General features: G+C 31.9%; 1 protein-coding gene across 3 annotated transcripts; it reads right to left on the minus strand.

Moving 5' to 3' along the window:
- Positions 1-869: 869 nt before the first annotated feature.
- Positions 870-13,100, minus strand: LOC134684262 (DNA damage-regulated autophagy modulator protein 2-like). 3 transcript variants are annotated; one of them, XM_063543531.1, is made up of 7 exons: positions 12,993-13,100; positions 8,890-9,039; positions 7,128-7,195; positions 6,314-6,456; positions 4,631-4,808; positions 2,746-2,822; positions 870-1,956 (listed from the first exon to the last, which is right to left on the minus strand). In XM_063543531.1, exons 2-7 carry the CDS (start codon positions 9,012-9,014, stop codon positions 1,756-1,758), a joined length of 792 nt encoding a protein of 263 aa, XP_063399601.1. In that variant the 5' UTR covers positions 9,015-9,039; positions 12,993-13,100; the 3' UTR covers positions 870-1,755. The 3 variants fall into 3 exon arrangements, with proteins under 3 accessions (XP_063399601.1, XP_063399600.1, XP_063399598.1); XM_063543530.1 differs by lacking the exon at positions 12,993-13,100 and adding an exon at positions 11,616-11,744; XM_063543528.1 differs by lacking the exon at positions 12,993-13,100 and adding an exon at positions 11,287-11,511.
- Positions 13,101-21,339: the final 8,239 nt, after the last annotated feature.

Consider the following 21,339-nt stretch of genomic DNA (forward strand, 5'->3'; position numbering starts at 1 on the left):
TATTTGTATTTTGTTCATTTTTTTATATAAATAAGGACAATAGTTTTCTTGTTTGAATTGTTTTACATTGTCTTATGCCTTTTATAGCTGACTAAGCGGTATGGGCTTTGGCTGTACGGTGACCTATATTAGTTAATTCTATATCATTTTGGTCTTTTGTGGACAGTTGTTTCATTGGCAATCATACCACATCTTCTTTTTTATATACTTAATCATTCATGATTAAGATATAATATTAAAGCAGATTTATGCTTTAGATCGCCTACAATAATTCACATTATTTATTTCTTACATTTTGACAATCTGTTTTCTGCATGTTCATGATGTGATTGATAAAGTAATATACATATTGAACATGGTCAACCTTTTAGAAAGGGCAATTTAAAAAGAGATCATAGCATAGAAGACCTATAGAATTACCATTACAATTCAATAACACAAGATTTGATTTGATTTCTGGTGTTTTAACGCCACTTTTAAGCACCACATTTAGGCTATAACATGGCAGCCAGTTATTTATTGGTGGAGGAAGCTGGAGTGCCCAGAAAAAAAATACAGGCCTGGGATAATAACGCAAGAAAATGCACTTTTAAAAAGACTAGCATTGTGATTTAATAAAACAAGAAAAACACAGTTAAAGATTAAAAAAACACAAAAATTGCAATAATCATATAATGCACCAACAATGATATAAATCACAGGTATTACAAACTAAACATAGATACACATGATACAATCAATAAAAACTTGATAAAACCAAGAGAAGCATAATCTTAATCATACCAAACATCAAGATAGATCATACACGTTTTAACAGTTTATAGTGAGATATGTCTCCTTTGATGTACAATGGACAAAAACAAGTTAAACATAATGCCATGTGTATTGGAATGAATACTTATATTATACAAAGGTTCTTATTAATGGAATCCAAACACCTTACAATCATTTCATAGACAAAATAAAGTTTTGCTTATAAATAATAACTAATAAACTTACAATACCTTGCAAAACTTTGACCAATAAAGGTCAAGGTCAGATTATGGTATCTGAAAAATAAACCAGACAGCAAAAACTTAACATTGTTCAATGAACCATGAAAAAGGTCAAGCTCAGATGAAAGCTACCAGACAGAATTGTACATATTACACTCATACGTATACCATACACCAAATAAAGCTTATCTATTGCTTATCTGAGAAACAGTTAAAACCGCCAATGAACTATGAAAATGAGGTCAAGGACAATTAATGTACCACAGACTGAAACAAATAAACATTTCCATTCTCAATTTAATCTACATACAAGGGAGAATCCAGTTTTTATAAACCTTTTAAAACATTTAAGATTTATACAAATAGTTTATGAAGTGTCAATCCAAGGTTGTAATCACTTCCTCCAGAGACACAAGTTTTATAAGTCTCTGCTGCCACATAATATGTGACTGTTGATGCAAGCAAGAAAATAATCTATATGAAGCTATCTCTTAGAGAGGTAGAGTTTGAGACACCTCTTCATTAATGACATTTGGAAACACAGTGACCGCACACAAAGGAATGCATGAAAGTTTATATTTTAAACTGCCATAAAGCTGCATAATGACACACATTCTTAATTTCTAGTAGATCACAGACATAATGTCATAGTTCTATAATACTCATTACTGACATAAACAGGATATGTTTGGTTTTCACTGAAGCCTGTAAAGCATGGCACTTTATCACAAATAAGTCACAGTACTTCTACCACTGTCTATCAAGATAAGAGTGGTCGTCTTTCATCTACACGTTCACTGCTATCTTCTGTAGGTTCAACATCTAAATGTCGGACTAGAACTGTGGCTATGATTCCTAGCTTTACTTTCTGGAAGTCTCTGACAAATGTGAAGAAAAACAGGAGAAATGTAACGGCTGTCACCCATTCTGATATAGTGCTGATTATGTGGGCTGTAAATCCCTGAAATATAGGTCTGGATTATATGGCATGGAGAAATAAGGAACAAAATAGATAAAGAGTGGCTAGATAAGGGTTTATTTATAAACAGATAGACGAGGCCTTCAAATCAAATTAATCCTCTGAAAATAATCATTACATTTTGAATTTCTTAAAAATGAAAAGTTAAAAGCATCTCGACAATTAAATGCATGTGCTCACCAGGAACGTGTCAGCTTCATAATGTTCTGGGGTACAAGTATTTTCCACATATAAACATATTGAGTGTATGTATTAGTTGAAGAATTTCAAAAGCAATGTCAAATTAGAACTATATATACGTAAGATAAGTATTGATGGATATTCTGGTGTCTGTGTGCTTTTATCACTACCACTTTATCACTGAAATAGTATATATTTGTTTAGGGGCCAGCTGAAGGACGCCTCCGGGTGCGGGAATTAAAGACCTGTTGGTGACCTTCTGCTGTTGTCTGCTCTATGGTCGGGTTGTTGTCTCTTTGACACATTCCCCATTTCCATTCTCAATTTTATTTTGCATAATAAGCTCTGATTCAAACATATTTCTACATCAATAGGAATACTGGGAAACAAATGCTCTGAGACCATCTAGTCCTTATAATAGATAGCAACTCCATTACTTTTCAGTTTGTACAACTTTTTTTTTAGTTTTACAAATGCAAAATGTTTAGCTCCGTATAAAACAAAATCAAATCATAATCCAAAATGATGATATATGGGTTGTTATGTCATCAATGTAAACACCACTTCTCCTTTTATTAATATCAATCTTACCCCATCTTCTGGCTTCCATTTTGTTTTATCTATATGTCCATGTACTTGTATTCTGGATATTACGGCTGAGACAAATGCTGATTACTGGTTAAGGAAACTAATTTATATAGAATAGTAAGTTTTGGTTTTTCAATGTCAACAGTTCAGTTTTACAGCAATATCTAGAGACCTAATTTTGTTCAAAACAGCACGTAAACTTTAAATTTTTTTTTTATAGTTCTGGTATTAAAGATATCTGTATTCATTGCTTCAAGATTGTTAAACACTGTGAAATACTTTGTATTAAGAATTGAATGTTTTTTATTTTAAATGAAAGTTAATTTCAGAATGACACAAGATTGCTGTTAGCCTATCAAAGTAACACATCATAATTAAACATGAAACAAACATACATTTTTTTAAACTAGGCCGTTAGTTTTCTAGTTTAAATTGTTTTACTTTGTCATTTCAGGGCATTTTATAGCTGATTATGCAGTATGGGCTTTGCTCATTGTTGAAGGCCGTACTGTGACCTATTGTTGTTATTTCTGTGTCATTTGGTCTCTTGCGGAGATTTGTCTCATTGGCAATCATACCACATCTTTCTTTTCATATATGTAATGTAATTATTGAAAAATAAATGCAAATTTTAACTGTGAAAAAAACCCATAAGAACCACTTTTGAAAAGACTTATTTTTCTTTATACTTCAAACATGCAAGCATGTAAAATTATTAGACAAGAATTAAGCAGATACTGATGACTGTACAAAACAAAACTGCAATTTTTAACCGGATTTTTGTGACAAAAATGTCAGTTATTGATTTGGGGATGTACGGCGGGCGGCAATCAAATGTTGTCCGTGCAGGTACTCATGAACCGTTCAACCAAAGCTTTGAAAATTATAAATATGTTGGTACTGACAACTAAATGAAGGTTAAGTTCAATAATGGCGATTTTAACTTTTACCGTTCATGAGTTATGGTTCTTGAAAGATTGAAAAATGGAGTTTCCAGTCGTGTCCGTGCATTTACGCATGTACTGTTCTACCAAAGCTTCCCAAATTTTAATATGTTGTTACTGATGACAAAATACAGGTCAAGTTCAATAATGACGATTTTGACTTTTACTGTTCAGGAGTTATGGTTGTTGAAAGATTGAAAAATGGAGTTTCCAGTCGTGTCCGTGCATTTACACATGAACTGTTCTACCAAAGCTTTCCAAATTTTAATATGTTGTTACTGATGACAAAATGGAGGTCAAGTTTAATAATGACGATTTTGACTTTTAATGTTCAGGATAAGATAAGATAAGATAATTTTTTATTAACCAATCATGGTGCCCAAAATTTGAGCTATACAATCAAATGAATGAATTACAAAATAAAGCACAGAAAATGATTAGAATGATTAAAGTACATTTAGACAACAAAAAACAAAAACAACACATGAATAGAGTTATGGTTGTTGAAAGATTGAAAAATGGAGTTTCCAGTCGTGTCCGTGCATTTTCTCATGAAACATTCAACCAAAGCTTTTGAAATTTTTATATGTGGTTACTGATGACAAAATAGAGGTCAAGTTCAATAATGACGATTTTGACTTTTACCGTTCAGGAGTTATGGTTCTTGAAAGATCGTAAAATGGCATGTCCATTCACGTTGTTGCATTTACTCATGAACCATTCAATCTGAGCTTTTCAAATTTTAATATGTTGATACTGATGACAAAATGGAGGTCAAATTTTATATTGACGATTTTCACTTTCACCATTCATCAGTAATGGTTCTTGTGATATTGCCAGGATACAAATAAATGTTAATAAATCCGGTTTGCTGTCGTTGTGACAGCCTCTTGTTAAGAATATGAACATCAATTAATTTATCAAAACATATAAATGAAGGATACTTATGATCATAGCTGTTAATGCTATACATGAGATAGCTAATCTTATTCTACAGATCCTCAGTCCATTGTAGTCAGGGTTCATACGGTATGATAAAGAAGTCTGAACAAAAGCATAAATTACGCCAACTCCAAGGACCAGAGCTGCACCAGTCACATGTACTGGTTCAACATTTGTCTCCTGTAAAATAAAGGTTAAAATGTAGGACATACAAGAAAACAAGGAATCAGGTCGCTTCTGTCACATGTGCTGGCTCAAAATTTGTCTTCTGTAACATAAAGGTTAAAATGTAGGACACACAAGAAAACCAGGATCCAGGTTGCATCTGTCACATGTGCTGGCTCAACATTTCTCTCCTTTAAAATAAAGGTTAAAATGTAGGACATACAAGAAAACAAGGATCCAGGTCGAATCTGTCACATGTGCTGGCTCAAAATTTGTCTTCTGTAACATAAAGGTTAAAATGTAGGACACACAAGAAAACAAGGATCCAGGTCACATCTGTCACATGTGCTGGCTCAACATTTGTCTTCTGTAACATAACGGTTAAAATGTAGAACACACAAGAAAACAAGGATCCAGGTCGCATCTGTCACATGTGCTGGCTCAAAACTTATCTTCTGTAACACAATGGTCAAAATGTTAGAGTTAAAGAAAAAACACTGGGATTACACTGCCAAATGTGCTAGATCAACATTTGTCACATGCAAACTAAAAAATAAAATTTCTGTAGAACAATTACAAGAAAATATAACTGGAACTGCCAAATGTGCTGGATCAAGATTTGTTTCCTGTTAAATAAAGGTTTAAATATAGGATATAAAAGAAAATAAAGTCCAAAGCTGTTCAGTTCTGTCATATGTCCTGGCTCAACATATGTCCCAAGCACAATAAAGGTTTAAAATTTCGGATATTCATAAATATACACTGACAAAAACCAATTTAGGGTGTTTAAAGTTCTTATCTCAAAAAATTAAGGCATAAAAATAAGGCAAAAGGAAAATGAAAAGAATTAAGTAGTAGTTCATAAAACATAATAATCAACAGAAAACCTCCGATCGGTAAGTTTTTGTTATTGAATCAAAAGAAAGGAATTACTTTATTTTCTTCACTTCAGCAATACAATAATTGTTAGTTCTATGTACCAGGTTAGTTTTAAACAAATCCTTGAGCAAAGAAAGACAACTCTGATTCAAATCAAAGATTAAAGGGATCATACAATCAAAGCAAAATCACTCTTGGGGAAGATTTCTAGATATGATGTTGATGTGACACATTTCTCCATCAGGTAATAGATGACAAGGCTGTAAACTAGAGCAAAGCCATCAACACCAACACAAGTCATAGAATTTTACAGGTGAGTAGTTGAGACATCAAAATAAAATTAATTGTAAGAAGATATGTGCCATTTAAAGAAACTCAATTTTATTTTTTTAACTACAGCAAATTCTTTAATTATTAGTTGTAAACAAATTTTGGATGGACTGACCTGACTGACATTTGCTTTTTCCACGCCATCATTGACAATGAATTTAATGATAACTAAACTATAATTAATACAGAAACCTGGAAGTTAGACACCATACACATATGTAGGGGAAAATGCGAACCATAATCCCAGTGCAGATATAATACCAAGAACCATAACTCTTATAAGATTATCACACTATAATTAATATACAGACCTGGAAGTTAGCAACCATACTTAGTCCCAGTGCAGAGAAAATACCAAGAACCAGACCAGCTTTGTTTAAACAGGCCAGTTTTGTATCTTCTCCAACAGATATCTGTGATACCAGCTTATACCTAACATACATAGTGGCAATGGCTGAAATATATACAATTGTCTTGAGATATAAATATCTACTTGGTGATTACAATGTGTGTTCTATAATATACCATTTTAGTTATCTTTGTATCTAACTTTTTGTGTCTACAACTTGTTGTGGCATGACTCTTTCCCCCTGACTACATGCATCATGATTCATCTTTAACTTGCTAAATCTTTGTTTTTTCTCTCTCTTCATCCACATTGCAATACCTTCTTCATTTAAACTAATCCTTCTCACTCAAAACTTTTTCTTTCTTTAAAAATGTCTGTCATGCTTATGTACAGGTATATGAATAATATATGATCTGATAATGTCTACAAACTTGCCACTGGACATTCAGCAAACAGACAGCTACAATTAAGACTCTGAACACTGGCATCACACCAGGTACTGCTGGTATTGTTTTGACCATATCATGTTAATCTCAGTTTCAAGAAAACCATACATTTTACATGTTCTATGTGTGTATGACAGTGTAGAAATAAATGAAACCTATTCAGAATATTCATGCAAATAATGTGACTGGTTGAGTATCTTAACATAAGAACTCACATTCTGAAATTAGATACAATTTTCTGAATGCAGATATTTTAAATTTGCAAAAATTAAACTCGCATGTTTGTCGATGCCTCAAAATTTTAAACAATCTCTGAATTTACAGTCTTACCTAATGCAGCTGATATATTCAGGAACTGTCCAAAAATACAACTCTCTGGTGGCTTGGTACCAGTGTCACTGAAATTAAAATAGAAATCAGTCTAGTAAAATTTAGAATGGAAATGGGGAATATGTCAAAGAGAAAACAACCTGACCAAAGAGTAGAAAACAGGTGAAGGCCACCAATGGAAAATGTGCATTTATTCTGAAGAAATTGTAACTGTTTCAGTGCTTTGAATGTGTACTGAATGACACTTGAGTCTGGGAGAACAGTATGAATTAGGTGTAATGTAACTGACTTAAAACTAGCTTCTTAGTAACTACTATTATGTCTATTGTTTTATAGCATTTGTTCTGGTTCTTAATGAATAAACATCTATAACAGGCTATTATTTGAACTTGGAATTATTTTTAATTATGGAATTTGCTTGATTTCTTGTTACTGAAATTTTCAATAAATTCCATGTTTATTCTGTACTGAAATGTTCTGTGCTGCGCACAACACTTTTTATTACAAAGAAAATAGTATATTTTCAATAGAATGTACTGTGCCGCGCACAACACTATCTAACCAAAATACATTTTATGGAAAATGCTATTAACTGCTCAAAAGATTATAATTAAGAAATAATTCCTTCATGTCATGCTCTATGCTCATTTTAACATGGGTAGGCATTATATTTGTCGATATTTTACACTGAGCGTTAGCGAGGTGTAAAATGTGGTCAAATATAATGCCTACCAATGTTAAAATGAGCATAGAGCATGACACGAAGGAATTATTTCGATTCTAATATGACAAATACAGTATATTTATAGGTCGAAGCGTACGAAATTACCGTTAGAATGTTTGATTGTTCCCGTGTCCTCCCCGAAGAATCTGTATATTACATTTCATATTAATTTGATAAGTTTAAAAACTACGAGCAGGGCAAATATATGTTGTTTGATAAAAATATATAATAAAAGTTTATGTTAGCTGCTTAAATGTAAATATTTAAAAGGATAACGATGGAAATAGCGTTAATATAAACAGTAAGTCCGTGCGCATGTGTCAAACATATTTTTTGTGCTCGTTAGAACACGGCTTTGTTAACAAAGCGTAATAAGGACGTCATATTAGAATACCAAATAAACATGGAATTTATTAAAAATTTTAAACACAAGAAATTATGCAAATTCCATAATTAAAAATAATTCCAAGTTCAAATAATAGCCTGTTCTATTGACTTAAGACTTTTGAAACTGATTATTGTTTTCCTTAGTTAAGGTGGTACTCAACACTTTCACTAAAATTAATTTTGCTCCTTTTTTTTCATAAAACTTTGACCAAGTATTTGACAAAAATATAAAAAAATCGAAAAATTTGAACCAACCATTTTATCAGGAATATTACACTGGTTATATAGCAGTTTGACAAACAATAATTTTGATCATTGAGAAGATTTATATTCCCTTAACAACACAATATAATTAAAACGTTAGCTGATTTTACAGAGTTATCTCCCTACCACCTTAAGTTGTTATAAATTATACTGTTAGTTTTCTTCTTATATTTTTTCCTTATGTTACAAATCAGGGTCTTTTATAGCTCAGTATACACTATTGTAAAAGGCCCTTGTGAGAGCACTGAGATATGGAATTCTTAAACACAAAAACTAACCTTATGTTTATTAAGGAAAATATGGAGATACATCATGTCTGACAATGGTAATGATATAGAACACAATAAATGTGGCAAGGGCACTGAGATATTGAATCTTAATACTAACCTTATGTAAGGAAAATATGGAGATACATCATGTCGTAAGATGGCAATAATATACGACACAATAAATGTGGCAAATGATGTCAATACCAACAAGATTGGTAAATAACTCAGACCTCTAAAACACATCGTCAGATCTAGGTGGCAGTTTATTCTGAAAAATAAAAACAAAACAATAGGATTCTCTCAAGACCTTGAAGTATTACTCTCAATATGATTAACTTTAAATCCTGTGTCCATATAATGGCATATTCAGCATAAAAGAATCTGACAAACCATTCTTCTAATTTTGGTTTTGCTTATAGTTATGTTTACGTGTTTAAGGAAAATAGTATGAAAGATCTTTAAGCAGTGTCAGATTCTTGTTAGTAAAGCATGGTCACAGGATCTGTATTGAAAAAAACAAGTGAAACTGCGAGCTACTGCTCACTGATGATACCCCCGCCGCAAGTGGATAATATTAATAGTGTAAAAATATGCAAGTGTTCGGTAAACAGGAAGTTGTCGAGTGATCAATCTGAAAACGCATCACACAGTATAGCTGACTTATATAAATCCTGAAACCAAATTTCAGAAATCCTTGTATTGTAGTTCCTGAGAAAAATGTGAAGAAAATTTTCAACTTGGCCATCATGTGTAAAATCATACAAGTGTTCGGTAAACAGAAAGTTGTCAAGTGATCAATCTGAAAACGCATCACACAGTATAGCTGACTTAGGTTAACCCTGAAACCAAATTTCAGAAATCCTTGTATTGTAGTTCCTAAGAAAAATGCGACGAAAAATATTCATGGGACAGACGGACTGACTGACGGACTGACGGAAGGACAGACAGAGGTTAAACAGTATACCCCCCTTTTTTAAAGCGGGGGTATAAAAAAGAAGATGTGGTATGAGTGCTAATGAGACGACTCTTCATTCACGTAACAATTCATAAAAGTAAACTTGAGCCAAGGCTCCTTGTTGAAGGCCGTACTTTAACCTATAATGGTTTAATTTTTAAATTGTTATTTGGATGGAGAGTTGTCTCATTGGCACTCACACCACATCTTCCTATATCTATATATTATAGGTAAAAACACACAGAACCTTGGTTCACACCAAACATTTGGAAACAAATAAAATGTTCTTCTATTTTCTCTCAGTTTTTATTTTACACATGCAGTGGTAACTTTTTGCATAGTTCATGTCTTTAAAACCTACTGTAGACCAGATAAGCAAGGAATACATTTATAGTAGTCCAAATATTTATGATGCTTTAGACATGTTAGAAGCGGGCTCTCGGGTACAAGTCAAATCGGCACCTGGTCAAATCGGCACCCATAGAAAAAGTCAAATCGGCACCTGGTTAAATCGGCATCTAGTCAAATCGGCACCTATTTAAAGTCAATTCGGCATCCAATACTATTTGATATAATATATAATGGACTGGGACTATTATGCTAAGTTAGTAATTTAAGTATACATGTACTAGCATAATAATATAAATAATTCTAAAAATGTGTAAATTCAATCATGATCTATTTTGGGGGTTGGATTTTATAATGCATCACATGTTAAAAAGCATCAAACAGTAAAAAAAGTTAATCATTTGAAGTTTTTTCAACATTATGTGACTGATGTTTTGATACATTTTCTTTTTAATTAATTAATGACTTTAATCAAGGAGAGATTATATTAGACAAAAAATAGTGAAATAGTGAAAACACAATGTAACACCGGCTTTTGTATCGCATATTTCTGTCATATTTTCACAACTATATGATACAATCTAATAGTGAGAATTAAAACAAAAACATTATTAGACCACAAAAAAGATTTTTTATGGATATATGTGGTATCAGGAAAAAATTGAAATTAGAATTCAAACCATTCAGGTATCCTCATTTCCATTGTGAGGACAATGATAATAGCACGAAATGTTAGGTTAAAGTATATAAATTTGAATTTAAAGATGGAACTAGAACATTTTTAAAGATAAACTTGTATCACCTGGTGTGAGAAAATGTGTGTCAAAAAACTTATAACTTGTACAAAAACACATACAAATTATAATTTGTACAAAGTTACATCTTGTACACAACATATATATTAAACAAATTTAACATGGGTGCCGAATTGACTAATCAAGTGCCGATTCAACCAGGTGCCACTTTGACTAGGTGCCGATTTGACTATACTGGGTGCCGATTTGACCAAGTGCCGATTTAACCAGGTGCCGATTTGACTAGAATTCGTTAGAAGCTACATCTTTAACAATTTAGCATTCATTTTTTTCCATGTTTTTAATGCTTTCATGCCAAGTCAATGAGTGATCTACATGCAAAAGCTTAACATGGAATAATAAAAAAGCATCGGATTATATCATGATTATCTGGATAACATATGTGTAGATGTCTTACCCTGTCAGTCTGTTTTAACTCTACTTAGTTATTATTATCTGTCTATAAAGTTTGAGGTATTGATCTGTTGATTGACAAGATCCAATGTTAATATGCACGACTTGGCTCACAGTTGTAAAAGTATCAAATTTATTGGAAAGTTTAATAAGGTTAAAAATATCTTATCTGAGGATAAAAATATCAATGACTATTTCTCATTCATAAACCATGGGAACACAAATATTATAGATTCATAGTCATGTGAATGAAATTATTTAGGTCAGACAATCATGTGATAAAAAAGGTTTCACTTCAATTAACTTTGTTGACTGTTAAATCAAAATATAAACCTCTCAATTTAAATCCTTGTCAAGTATTTTCAAACCCTGGGTTTTCCTACAGCTACATTGTTGTTCCTTTATCATGATTATCATGTTTATGATTCCAGACTGATCTAAGGTGAGACAACTCTACCAAGTATACAATAAATACTGCAACCCCGATCCCGGCCCACATCACACAAAATCCTTACAATAGGCCTTAGGATTAACCATGTGAACTGATATTTGTGATTTTAAAAGTTTTTCTTATATGGTAAAATTTACCACTGTGGAAAAAGTAACTTTCAAGCTGATATAAATCAATTTATTATGAAACGGTCTAAAGTGAACATCATGCTACTTTCTATAATCACACAAGGATGCCTTTATCCAATTTTTGTCATGGAATAAGAAAAAAATGAGTGTTATCAAAGTTGTATTCTAACTACAAATCAAATATATACTACCTCTGTACATTTTAATAACAGTTTAATGACACTGATACATAATATATAAAGCAAGAGAACACTGACCATTTAACTTCAAAGAAGGTTATGTGTTTTTTTACAAGAGAATGTTCCCCACAAAGCGACAACAATTTATGTTCCAAAAGTTTTTTTTCGATGCTATCAATCAAATTATTATTTTTCAAATTAAACACTATGAGGTTTGTGAAAAATCTGGATTCAGAATAGTTATTTTTTTCTTCTCAACAGTTTGATCTTTATATTTTTTTCTCAACAAATTTGGGATCAGAAAATCAGCAATCCACCTTAACCATTTGAGTTGTCTCCACGTATTATAAAAGCAAAAGTTGTAATTTTATGAAAAAAATAATAGTTTTTCTGTAGTGGTAAACTTTTGTAACATAAGATAATATAACTTTAAAGGTGTCATTATAAATCAAAATTTGTTTAAATCAATACAAAATACAAAATGACTGACATCTTAATCCTTTTTATTTAATCAAACCGCGAAACCCGTATTTGCATAAAAAAAACCTCACAAAAGGGCTTTTCAATGATTGCTGTTCTTCATTTCAAAGACAAAATGAGGCCTTCACCACGGAGCAACTTTGTAAAACACATTTTGTCTCATAGTTTTGAATTTAACAAAACATATATACAAGAAAAATGAGGGCATATTCGGCCTGTTTCTCATATAAAACAAGAACGGTCTTATATGTACAAAACGGTATATTGATCCCTCCCCTCATATGTTTGAAATTGGAAAAGAAATAACGTGGATAGGAATTAGAACGTATATGAAATCTGGGACATCCGACATGAGCTTAGTATATATTCATTTATGACCAACATACAATGTACACATCGTATGTAAACCAGTCATGCAAGATAAGGCATTAACATCATACAGATACGGCGATAGGACTGAATCAAAGCTTACCTTTTAGTCTCAGCATCATTGAATATACACAATTGAATACGATATTAGTTTTAAAAGTAAGATGACGACAGGAATAAACAGAGGAAACAAACATAGATAACATATCCGATCATCAAAATGTTAAATACGTTTTTCTCACTGTATTTTGTGATATTTCTAGCATGGATATTTTGATAATTGTCAATTGTTTTTGTAAGTAAAAAAATATGCAAGGACAAAAACAAAACCCTGAAAAAGGGACACTTGTAAGTATGTTTTCAACTCCAGGTATTATCTATGTTATAACCAAAGCAGAAAAAATACTACATGTAGCTACTGAAATGGTGCTTTTTAAATGAGCCTTTGCTCATTGTTGAAGGCCGTACGGTGATCTACAGTTGTTAATGTTTGTGTCAATTTGGTCTTTTGTGGATAGTTGTCTCATCATACTAATTGGCAATCGTACCACATCTTCTTTTTTATACTTTATTTATAGGTAAAGCACTGCAATGCTTAGCGCTGTATATCCGTTGTATTTTTGTTTGTTCATATTTTCAAATGATAATGCTTGTTTTTTTCCACCGCAAACAATATCCGTAACCAAATTTTAAATAACTATTAAACAGACAGTGCAGACAAGCAAATATACAAATTAAGCAATCCAAAAGCAAAGCAAAGCATTAAGGTTAATGTTTTATCTTCATACTGATCTTAAAAACCCAATTAACGTAGATGACCTAATATTTCACAAATAGTGAACAGATATTGAAAGACTTCATGATGTTCAGAATGACGCATACAACAGTTTAAAATACCTCATTTTATTTCAGAATATAGAGGTTGAAAATCAGATTGTAAAATTTGCTATTTACATCACAATCTAATAGATTCGTTATTTTCCAGATATTTTAAATAACCCATCAGTTGTATATATTAAAATGACTAAATATTCCGAGCGTACTTCCCATAACGTACGTATACTTAATTAACTAACACGCGTGGATGCATCTCAATGAGTTTCATTTATTTTACGACAAATTACTAACTTATTATTATGTAAATGTTTGAAGTAAAGGCATTTTCACCTAAAGGGATTTTTATAAGCAACCTTTTTATAAGGTCTTTAATCAATTTATATAATACCAAGGATGGGCCTTGGTGGCCAAGTGGTATAAAACAAAAGTGTTCGTACTACTGTACAATTAACCAGTCAACACTGAAGTTTTCAGTTTGAATGCAGCACATTATACGTTATAAGAGTGTTTGATATCAAATTCTGATTGACTAGGCTTATCAGTTTTCCTACAGAATGTCGGTGGGACTGTCTGGGCACTTCCACCAATAAAGTCTCACAGCCAAGAAATAACACTAATAGTGCTGAAAGTAGCGTCAACCACCAACCAATCAATCAATCAATTGGACCTATTTCAATTTTTTTTCATTTCTGAATAGCAAATAGAAAAATGTATTCTCTCTAAAGTTTTTAACATTACAGAACATCAATAACAGTTTCCTTTAAACATCATTTATATATTTGATGCTACTGTTTTATCTCAAGTGAAGTTATTTTAATTTTGTCTATCGATTGGAAGTGAACTGTGTATTTAAGAATACACCAACAAATGTTACTTTCTGAAATGCCGTTAACACTTGCATATTAACTTCGAATGCCACACTGAAAGCAATATTACTTCATAACTTCTCCTTCTGGATGTAAGTCATATCCTCTCTTAATATCTCGACAACAGTTGTAAGTTTTAATGGAAACAATATGTATAATTACATGGAAAACAGGAATTGACAAATAAAAACCAAATAGAGGTTCTAAAGAGCATGTGTCGCTCACATTGGTCTATATTCTATATATATTTATGGTCTATATTGGTCTAAACAAAGGAAGTAGATGGATTCATGACAAAATTGTGTTTTGGTGATGGTGATATATTTGTACATCTCACTTTAATGAACATTCTTGCTGCTTACAAGTATCTCTATCTATAATGAACTTGGCCCAGTAGTTTTAGTGAAAAATGTTAGTTAAAATTTACAAATTTTATGAAAATTGTTAAAAATTGACTATAAAGGACAATAACTCCTTAGGGGTCAATTGACCATTTCCAAATGTTGACTTGTTTGTAAATCTTACTTTGCTGAACATTATTGCTGTTTACAGTTTATCTCTATTTTTAGCCGTGGCGGCAATCTTGGTTGGTTGGCCCGGTCACTGGACACAGTTTTTTAACTAGATACTCCAATGATGATTGTGGCCAAGTAAGGTTTAATTTTGCCCAGTAGTTTCAGAGGAGAAGATTTTTGTAAATGTTAACGACGCAGGACGACGATGGACGCCAGACGCAAAGTGACGGAAAAAGCTCACTTGGCCTTTTAGGACAGGTGAGCTAACAACAACAAAAAACCCAACCTAACACTACATCATTAGTTTATCAATTACTTCATATGAGTACTAAACATGTCAACTGAGTTTTACATTAGGACTCATTGGAATAAACGACTGGAATATCAGTCCATTACCTTAAAAACAAAACTAATATTGATGCTGCACTCCGACAGTTTTATTTGTTATTGCCCCAGCTGTGTATGTTCTGTATTGCTTAACAAAGCAGTATTTGTTTTTAAAGAAGAAAATAAACTGTAGGTAGCATGTTTGTTTCACTCCTCTTTATTTTCATTGGATTGTAGTTAAAACATATTTTATTTGTTAAAGTACAAATTGGATAAGACACAAGTCAAACAGACTTATGAAGTCTTCTCCATTTAACATTTATAGCAATATAATACAAAAATATATGTATGAGCATGCATGTAAAGAATGGTATATCTAAATATATATATAAATATGGATCAAAAGACGGAAAATTAAAGATTGAAGAAAAAGAAAACAATAATAATACAGAAAAAATAAATAAAAAATAAAAATAAAAATAAAAATATATAATATATAAATGAATAAATTATTTTGAAAACAGAAAAAAAAAAAAAAAAAAAAAAAAATAATAATAATAAAAAAAAAAAAACCAATTAAAAAAAAATTAAAAGGACAAAAAAAGAAAGGGAGAAGAAATCTTAGATGATGATGTGTGTGCGATCATGGTTTGCTACCTAGACAATTTGAAATCTTTCCGAACTTTTAATAAACTCAAAGACATTTTTGAAAATGTTTCGGTTTTGCTCTAAAGTAAGAAGACAACTACCCGAGGTAAGTAGTTCTATGTTAATTTTACAATCATTTGGAAGCCAGCGAAGACTTTCAAACATTTTATTTCGTATGTTTGAATATAATATACATTTAAAAAAGAAATGATAGGAATCTTCACGATTAACACCACAGCGGCAGGAAGGGTCAGAAATAATGTTGACCCTATATAGATCATTGTTTAAGGATGATGCAAAACATCGAAGTTGGGTGAGAATTATATTCAATTTTCGATTTCCAAATTCATATTGCTTCGGAACAAAAATATTACTGTGAGGGTAACGGGTTTTTAGTTCAGTTTTAAATTTATTAATTGATTCCACATCACGAGTTGAATCATCAAGATTGTTCCAAAGACGTATGGTTGATGGAATAAAAGAATCATTATTTTCATTGGACTCGAGAATGAGTATGTCCACGAGACTGCGTAATTGCTCATACGTATAAGATTTGTTTGCTATATTGAACTTCTTTTTAAATGATTCAAATCGATTCAAATGACAGTATAATTTTTCCATTACAACTGGACACATCTTTTCTGCATCTGCTTGTCGAGCCTGAAAGTTAGTAAACCCAATAAAGAAATAGTATAAAAAGTCTAAACGGTTAGTTAAATATGAACGTAAAGTATGATGGTAAACATCAATCAGTTTCAAAATAAGCTCTTCAATGACTGTGTTGTCTTGAAGTTCCATACCTAAGTTGTATACGCATGATCCATACTCCTGCGTCTGTACTTGGTAATTTACTCCTTCTTCTAAATCTCCATCGAACAATAAATGTGCACTAAACTTTTCTTCTATCATTGACATTATTGAAGCATTATCATTATCATTTTCGTACAGAAGAGCGTTTATTACTTTCCAAAGGGCAATGATAGTCTTAATGCTTCCAAACGGTTTCAAATTATCCTGCAAGAATTGTAAAAAGGGATAACGACGTCAGTTCGCATGCCTTTTCCAGTCATGCCGTCAATAATATACCGAATTTTAAAGTCGTTTTCTATATTGTTATATCTTTTTATAACGCTGTCCAGGAATCGTTCCACAAATTCATAGTTTCCTTCTTTAACCCCAACTCTATATAAAAAATTGCCGATTTCCTGTATAGTTTTATAAATTCCTTTTTCGTCGATGATTGAAAAAAGTTTGTCTTGGAGTAATTGATCGTCTAGCTGGTAAAACTTGTCAGTTTTTATGGAAGAACTCTGTGGTCTAAAAACTAGACATATGACCTTGGCATCAGCATATTTAAAAACACAATCACGAATAATGTCGGAGTCGACTGTTAAATTCACCAAACAGGTACCCCTTCTTGTCAGTCCATTAAGGAACTTCATTATTTGTTCTGGTTTTTGTGAAAGTATGGAAAGTCTTTCAAGAAATTCATAAACAAATGAAACATACCTTTCAATAATGCATTTTCGAATATATTCCCCTATCATTTCTGGATTGCGACATACAAATGAATATTTGACGAAACAAACCATAATTTTCGCATCATCATTTTCGTTTTCTATGTCACTTTCATCGTCTGTCTGTAAACCGAGTGCGCTATCTACACAAAAAGTGTTTTTAATTTTGTCTTTTTCATCAAATTTCCTTTCATCTTTGTTGTTGTCCTCGTTATGCTGATCATTTATTGGTGGAGGAAGCCACAGAGGAACTGTTTCGACGTCTTTATCTTTTAAATCTTTATATGATATATCGTTCTCTAGGAACAAGCACAGTTTATCAATGAGTAGCTTTGGGTCGACATGAATGACGGTTGATTTCGGTTCAGATAGTGTCAAGCTTGGTCTAATATATTGTAGAAAAAAGATAACATTGCAGTTGGCCAGTAAAATGTCAGGACGTTCGTTTCCAAATGATATGAGAACAGCATCATAAATAGCCGGGTGTTTAAACATGTAAGCATCTATTGCTTGATAAGGGCAGTGATCGCGGTAAAATTCATTAAATCTTGAACATTTCATCAAGTATTCTCCTTCAAGCTGACGTACAGCTTGTTGGACTAGTTTCTTTTTAATTTTTGTTTCCTTTTCATCAAATATATTAAATATCGTTTGAAATAATTCATCATTTTCTTTATGGTATCCGATTCTATTGTAATCGAATAGATTTTGTTTCAAAGCAGTGTATACCAGTACAGAGTATCGATATCTAGATGATAACTTTTCGAAGCTTTCTTCGAACAGATCGTCGACCTTATTAACTAATGATTGACTTGTGTCACGAAAATATGCAGAACCTAGAAATGTTAATGATTCATCGTGGCAAAACAAACGACAAGCTTCGGGAAATCCAATATATGTATCAAATGAACAGCACATGCTTATTGCTTCTGTACATATTCGAATTTTACCACATGACAAACGCTTAACATCATCAGTACATTCAGATGAACAGAAAGGCAAGCCGTCGTAGTCAAGCCATAGATCTAACCTTATTTGACCTGTACATTGGGTTATTGACTTATGCTTCAAATGACTCAAAAGAATTGTGTAACGTTCTTTATATGACAGTTTGAAATCATTATCCAAATTGAGAATGCGTTTTCGATGAAATATGTCATGTTTTGCTAAAATATTTTCCTCGCATTTAGGGTCGTTTCTGATTGTAAACACAATTTTCAAAAGCGAAGACATTTTTATAAAACTTGACAATATATCCAGAATATTTCTATGATCATCTTCGTAGAAGTCAACGTTTATCCTACCAAACAGATCTTCGATAATTACAATATTTTTGTCGTTTAATGAAATTAAATCTCTGTACTTTATAACATCTTTGTCTGAGAAGAAAAACGGAATGTATCCTTCTTCTTGGTAAATAGATGCTAAATGAAGAGCTATCTGTGTCTTTCCAGACCCTCCTTTAGCTAGCAGAACCAAGAGGTTTTCTTCTTTCAAAATCTGTTTTCCTTTATCAAGTGCCATTGTGTGAACAAATGTGTCATCGTTTCGGTGACTTTGGATTCTCGCGATACTGTGATCTATATAATAAAAACAAAATGGAGTTACATTTTATTTTACTATTGCAAACAGTTTCGATATAGTTTTATCATCTTGAAAGCACCATTCTGTAACAATGGTGACGATATAAAATTAAATTAAATACTGTGGATTCATTTATTTTCGTGGGTACCAATTTTCGTGGATAAAGAAAAACTTGCATATTCGTGGATATTTAATTACGTGGTTTTGCTGAAGTCTGCATACAAACCTATAGAAAAATTATAATTCGTTGAATATTTAATTTCGTGGTTTGACTGTGCCCACGAAATCCACGAAAATTGGTATCCAACGAATAATAATGAATCCACAGTAGTTATCAAAGGCATCAGAAAGACAAAGCATGCACAAGTGTTTACAAACAATAACTTTTATAAATACAGATCATTTATCACAATTCTATCTGAATACATAAATACAAGTTGCTTGGATCAAATTGATGTACCTCATACGGTATTATCAATTCCTAGAAGAGGCCAGAATTGCATTGAGACATTCAAAACTCTTATGTCAAGGGCCAATGTTATGGCAAATAATTTAAAGACGGCTAAAACACAAACAATAGTTTTTTTATTGTCGACAAAATGCGTTTGAACACATAAACGCATAAGAAGGTATGTAACCAAAAAGGAAAATTTTGTAATGGTGAAACTTGCTTACAAGAGTTGGAATTTTATATTCATATCACTTCTTCACTTATCAACGTAGCAGTATTAAGACGAGTTGAATGAACTAACCAGGAACGGATGTGATCTTAGGTACTCAAGAGGGGTCGACGATAATGGTCTGCAAAATTTACGGAAGGATCATGTTAACACCAACACTTGTATCTCTCGGTTTTATAATTTCAATTTTAGCAGCAGTCCTCTATCAGGGAAATCATGGTATGAAATACAAGCCCTGCTAGATTGTTGCTACACCGTAATGAAAAGTTCACAACTAGGAAGCGGAAATTTGCACTTCGTAAATAAGGAAAGCAATTTAACCCCTTAATTATCAAGATGATACTGACATCTTAAGTAATGTTTTTTTTTCACCAAGTCTACAGTAGAGTTTTTAATTGTGTGACCCAAATTAAAAAACAGTACGTGTATAGATGATTGTTTAACATGTAGGGAAGATTGAAGATAAGATATATTAAAAAACAAATTAAACAAATTTGTGTATACTTAATGATAAAGGTTAAATAAGACAAATTAACTAGTTTAACCCCGATGCATTTTCTTGCGCGTGTTCCAATTGGAAGTCCGGAACATTTTCAGTGTAATATTCATTGTGTATATTTATAAATTGAAATTTTGAACTAAAATGGTTTCTTGTTTCCTTTTTTTGTGTACAATATATATCTAAAAATGCAGTATACATCTTACCTATAAGATTCTGCTTTCTAAAATCTGTAAAACAAAATAAAAAGAATATTTTTTTTACCATATTATTATGATCGTATTCATTTTGAATGAATAACACAGAAAAGCCTTTGAAATTATTTATACAGTGATCAGTCAGCAAATTAAGGTAAAAGTAGAAGACCGATGTTCGAAATTCATAAATCGATTGAGAAAAAGGCATCAGAAAGACAAAGCATGCACAAGTGTTTACAAACAATAACTTTTATAAATACAGATCATTTATCACAATTCTATCTGAATACATAAATACAAGTTGCTTGGATCAAATTGATGTACCTCATACGGTATTTTCATTTCCTAGAAGAGGCCAGAATTGCATTGAGACATTCAAAACTCTTATGTCAAGGGCCAATGTTATGGCAAATAATTTAAAGACGGCTAAAACACAAACAATAGTTTTTTTTATTGTCGACAAAATGCGTTTGAACACATAAACGCATAAGAAGGTATGTAACCAAAAAGGAAAATTTTGTAATGGTGAAACTTGCTTACAAGAGTTGGAATTTTATATTCATATCACTTCTTCACTTATCAACGTAGCAGTATTAAGACGAGTTGAATGAACTAACCAGGAACGGATGTGATCTTAGGTACTCAAGAGGGGTCGACGATAATGGTCTGCAAAATTTACGGAAGGATCATGTTAACACCAACACTTGTATCTCTCGGTTTTATAATTTCAATTTTAGCAGCAGTCCTCTATCAGGGAAATCATGGTATGAAATACAAGCC

The sequence above is a fragment of the Mytilus trossulus genome, chromosome 9 (genome assembly GCF_036588685.1).
Source record: "Mytilus trossulus isolate FHL-02 chromosome 9, PNRI_Mtr1.1.1.hap1, whole genome shotgun sequence".
Lineage (NCBI taxonomy): Eukaryota > Metazoa > Mollusca > Bivalvia > Mytilida > Mytilidae > Mytilus > Mytilus trossulus.

Excerpts from the sequence above, each read along its gene's own strand:
- LOC134684262 (XM_063543531.1), bottom strand. The coding sequence starts at position 9,014 with ATGTGTTTTAGAGGTCTGAGTTATTTACCAATCTTGTTGGTATTGACA. Across the intron at positions 6,457-7,127 it reads GAATATATCAGCTGCATTAG|CCATTGCCACTATGTATGTT; the intron begins GTAAGACTGTAA and ends TATATATTTCAG. Across the intron at positions 1,957-2,745 it reads AATGGAAGCCAGAAGATGGG|GGATTTACAGCCCACATAAT; the intron begins GTAAGATTGATA and ends CCTATATTTCAG.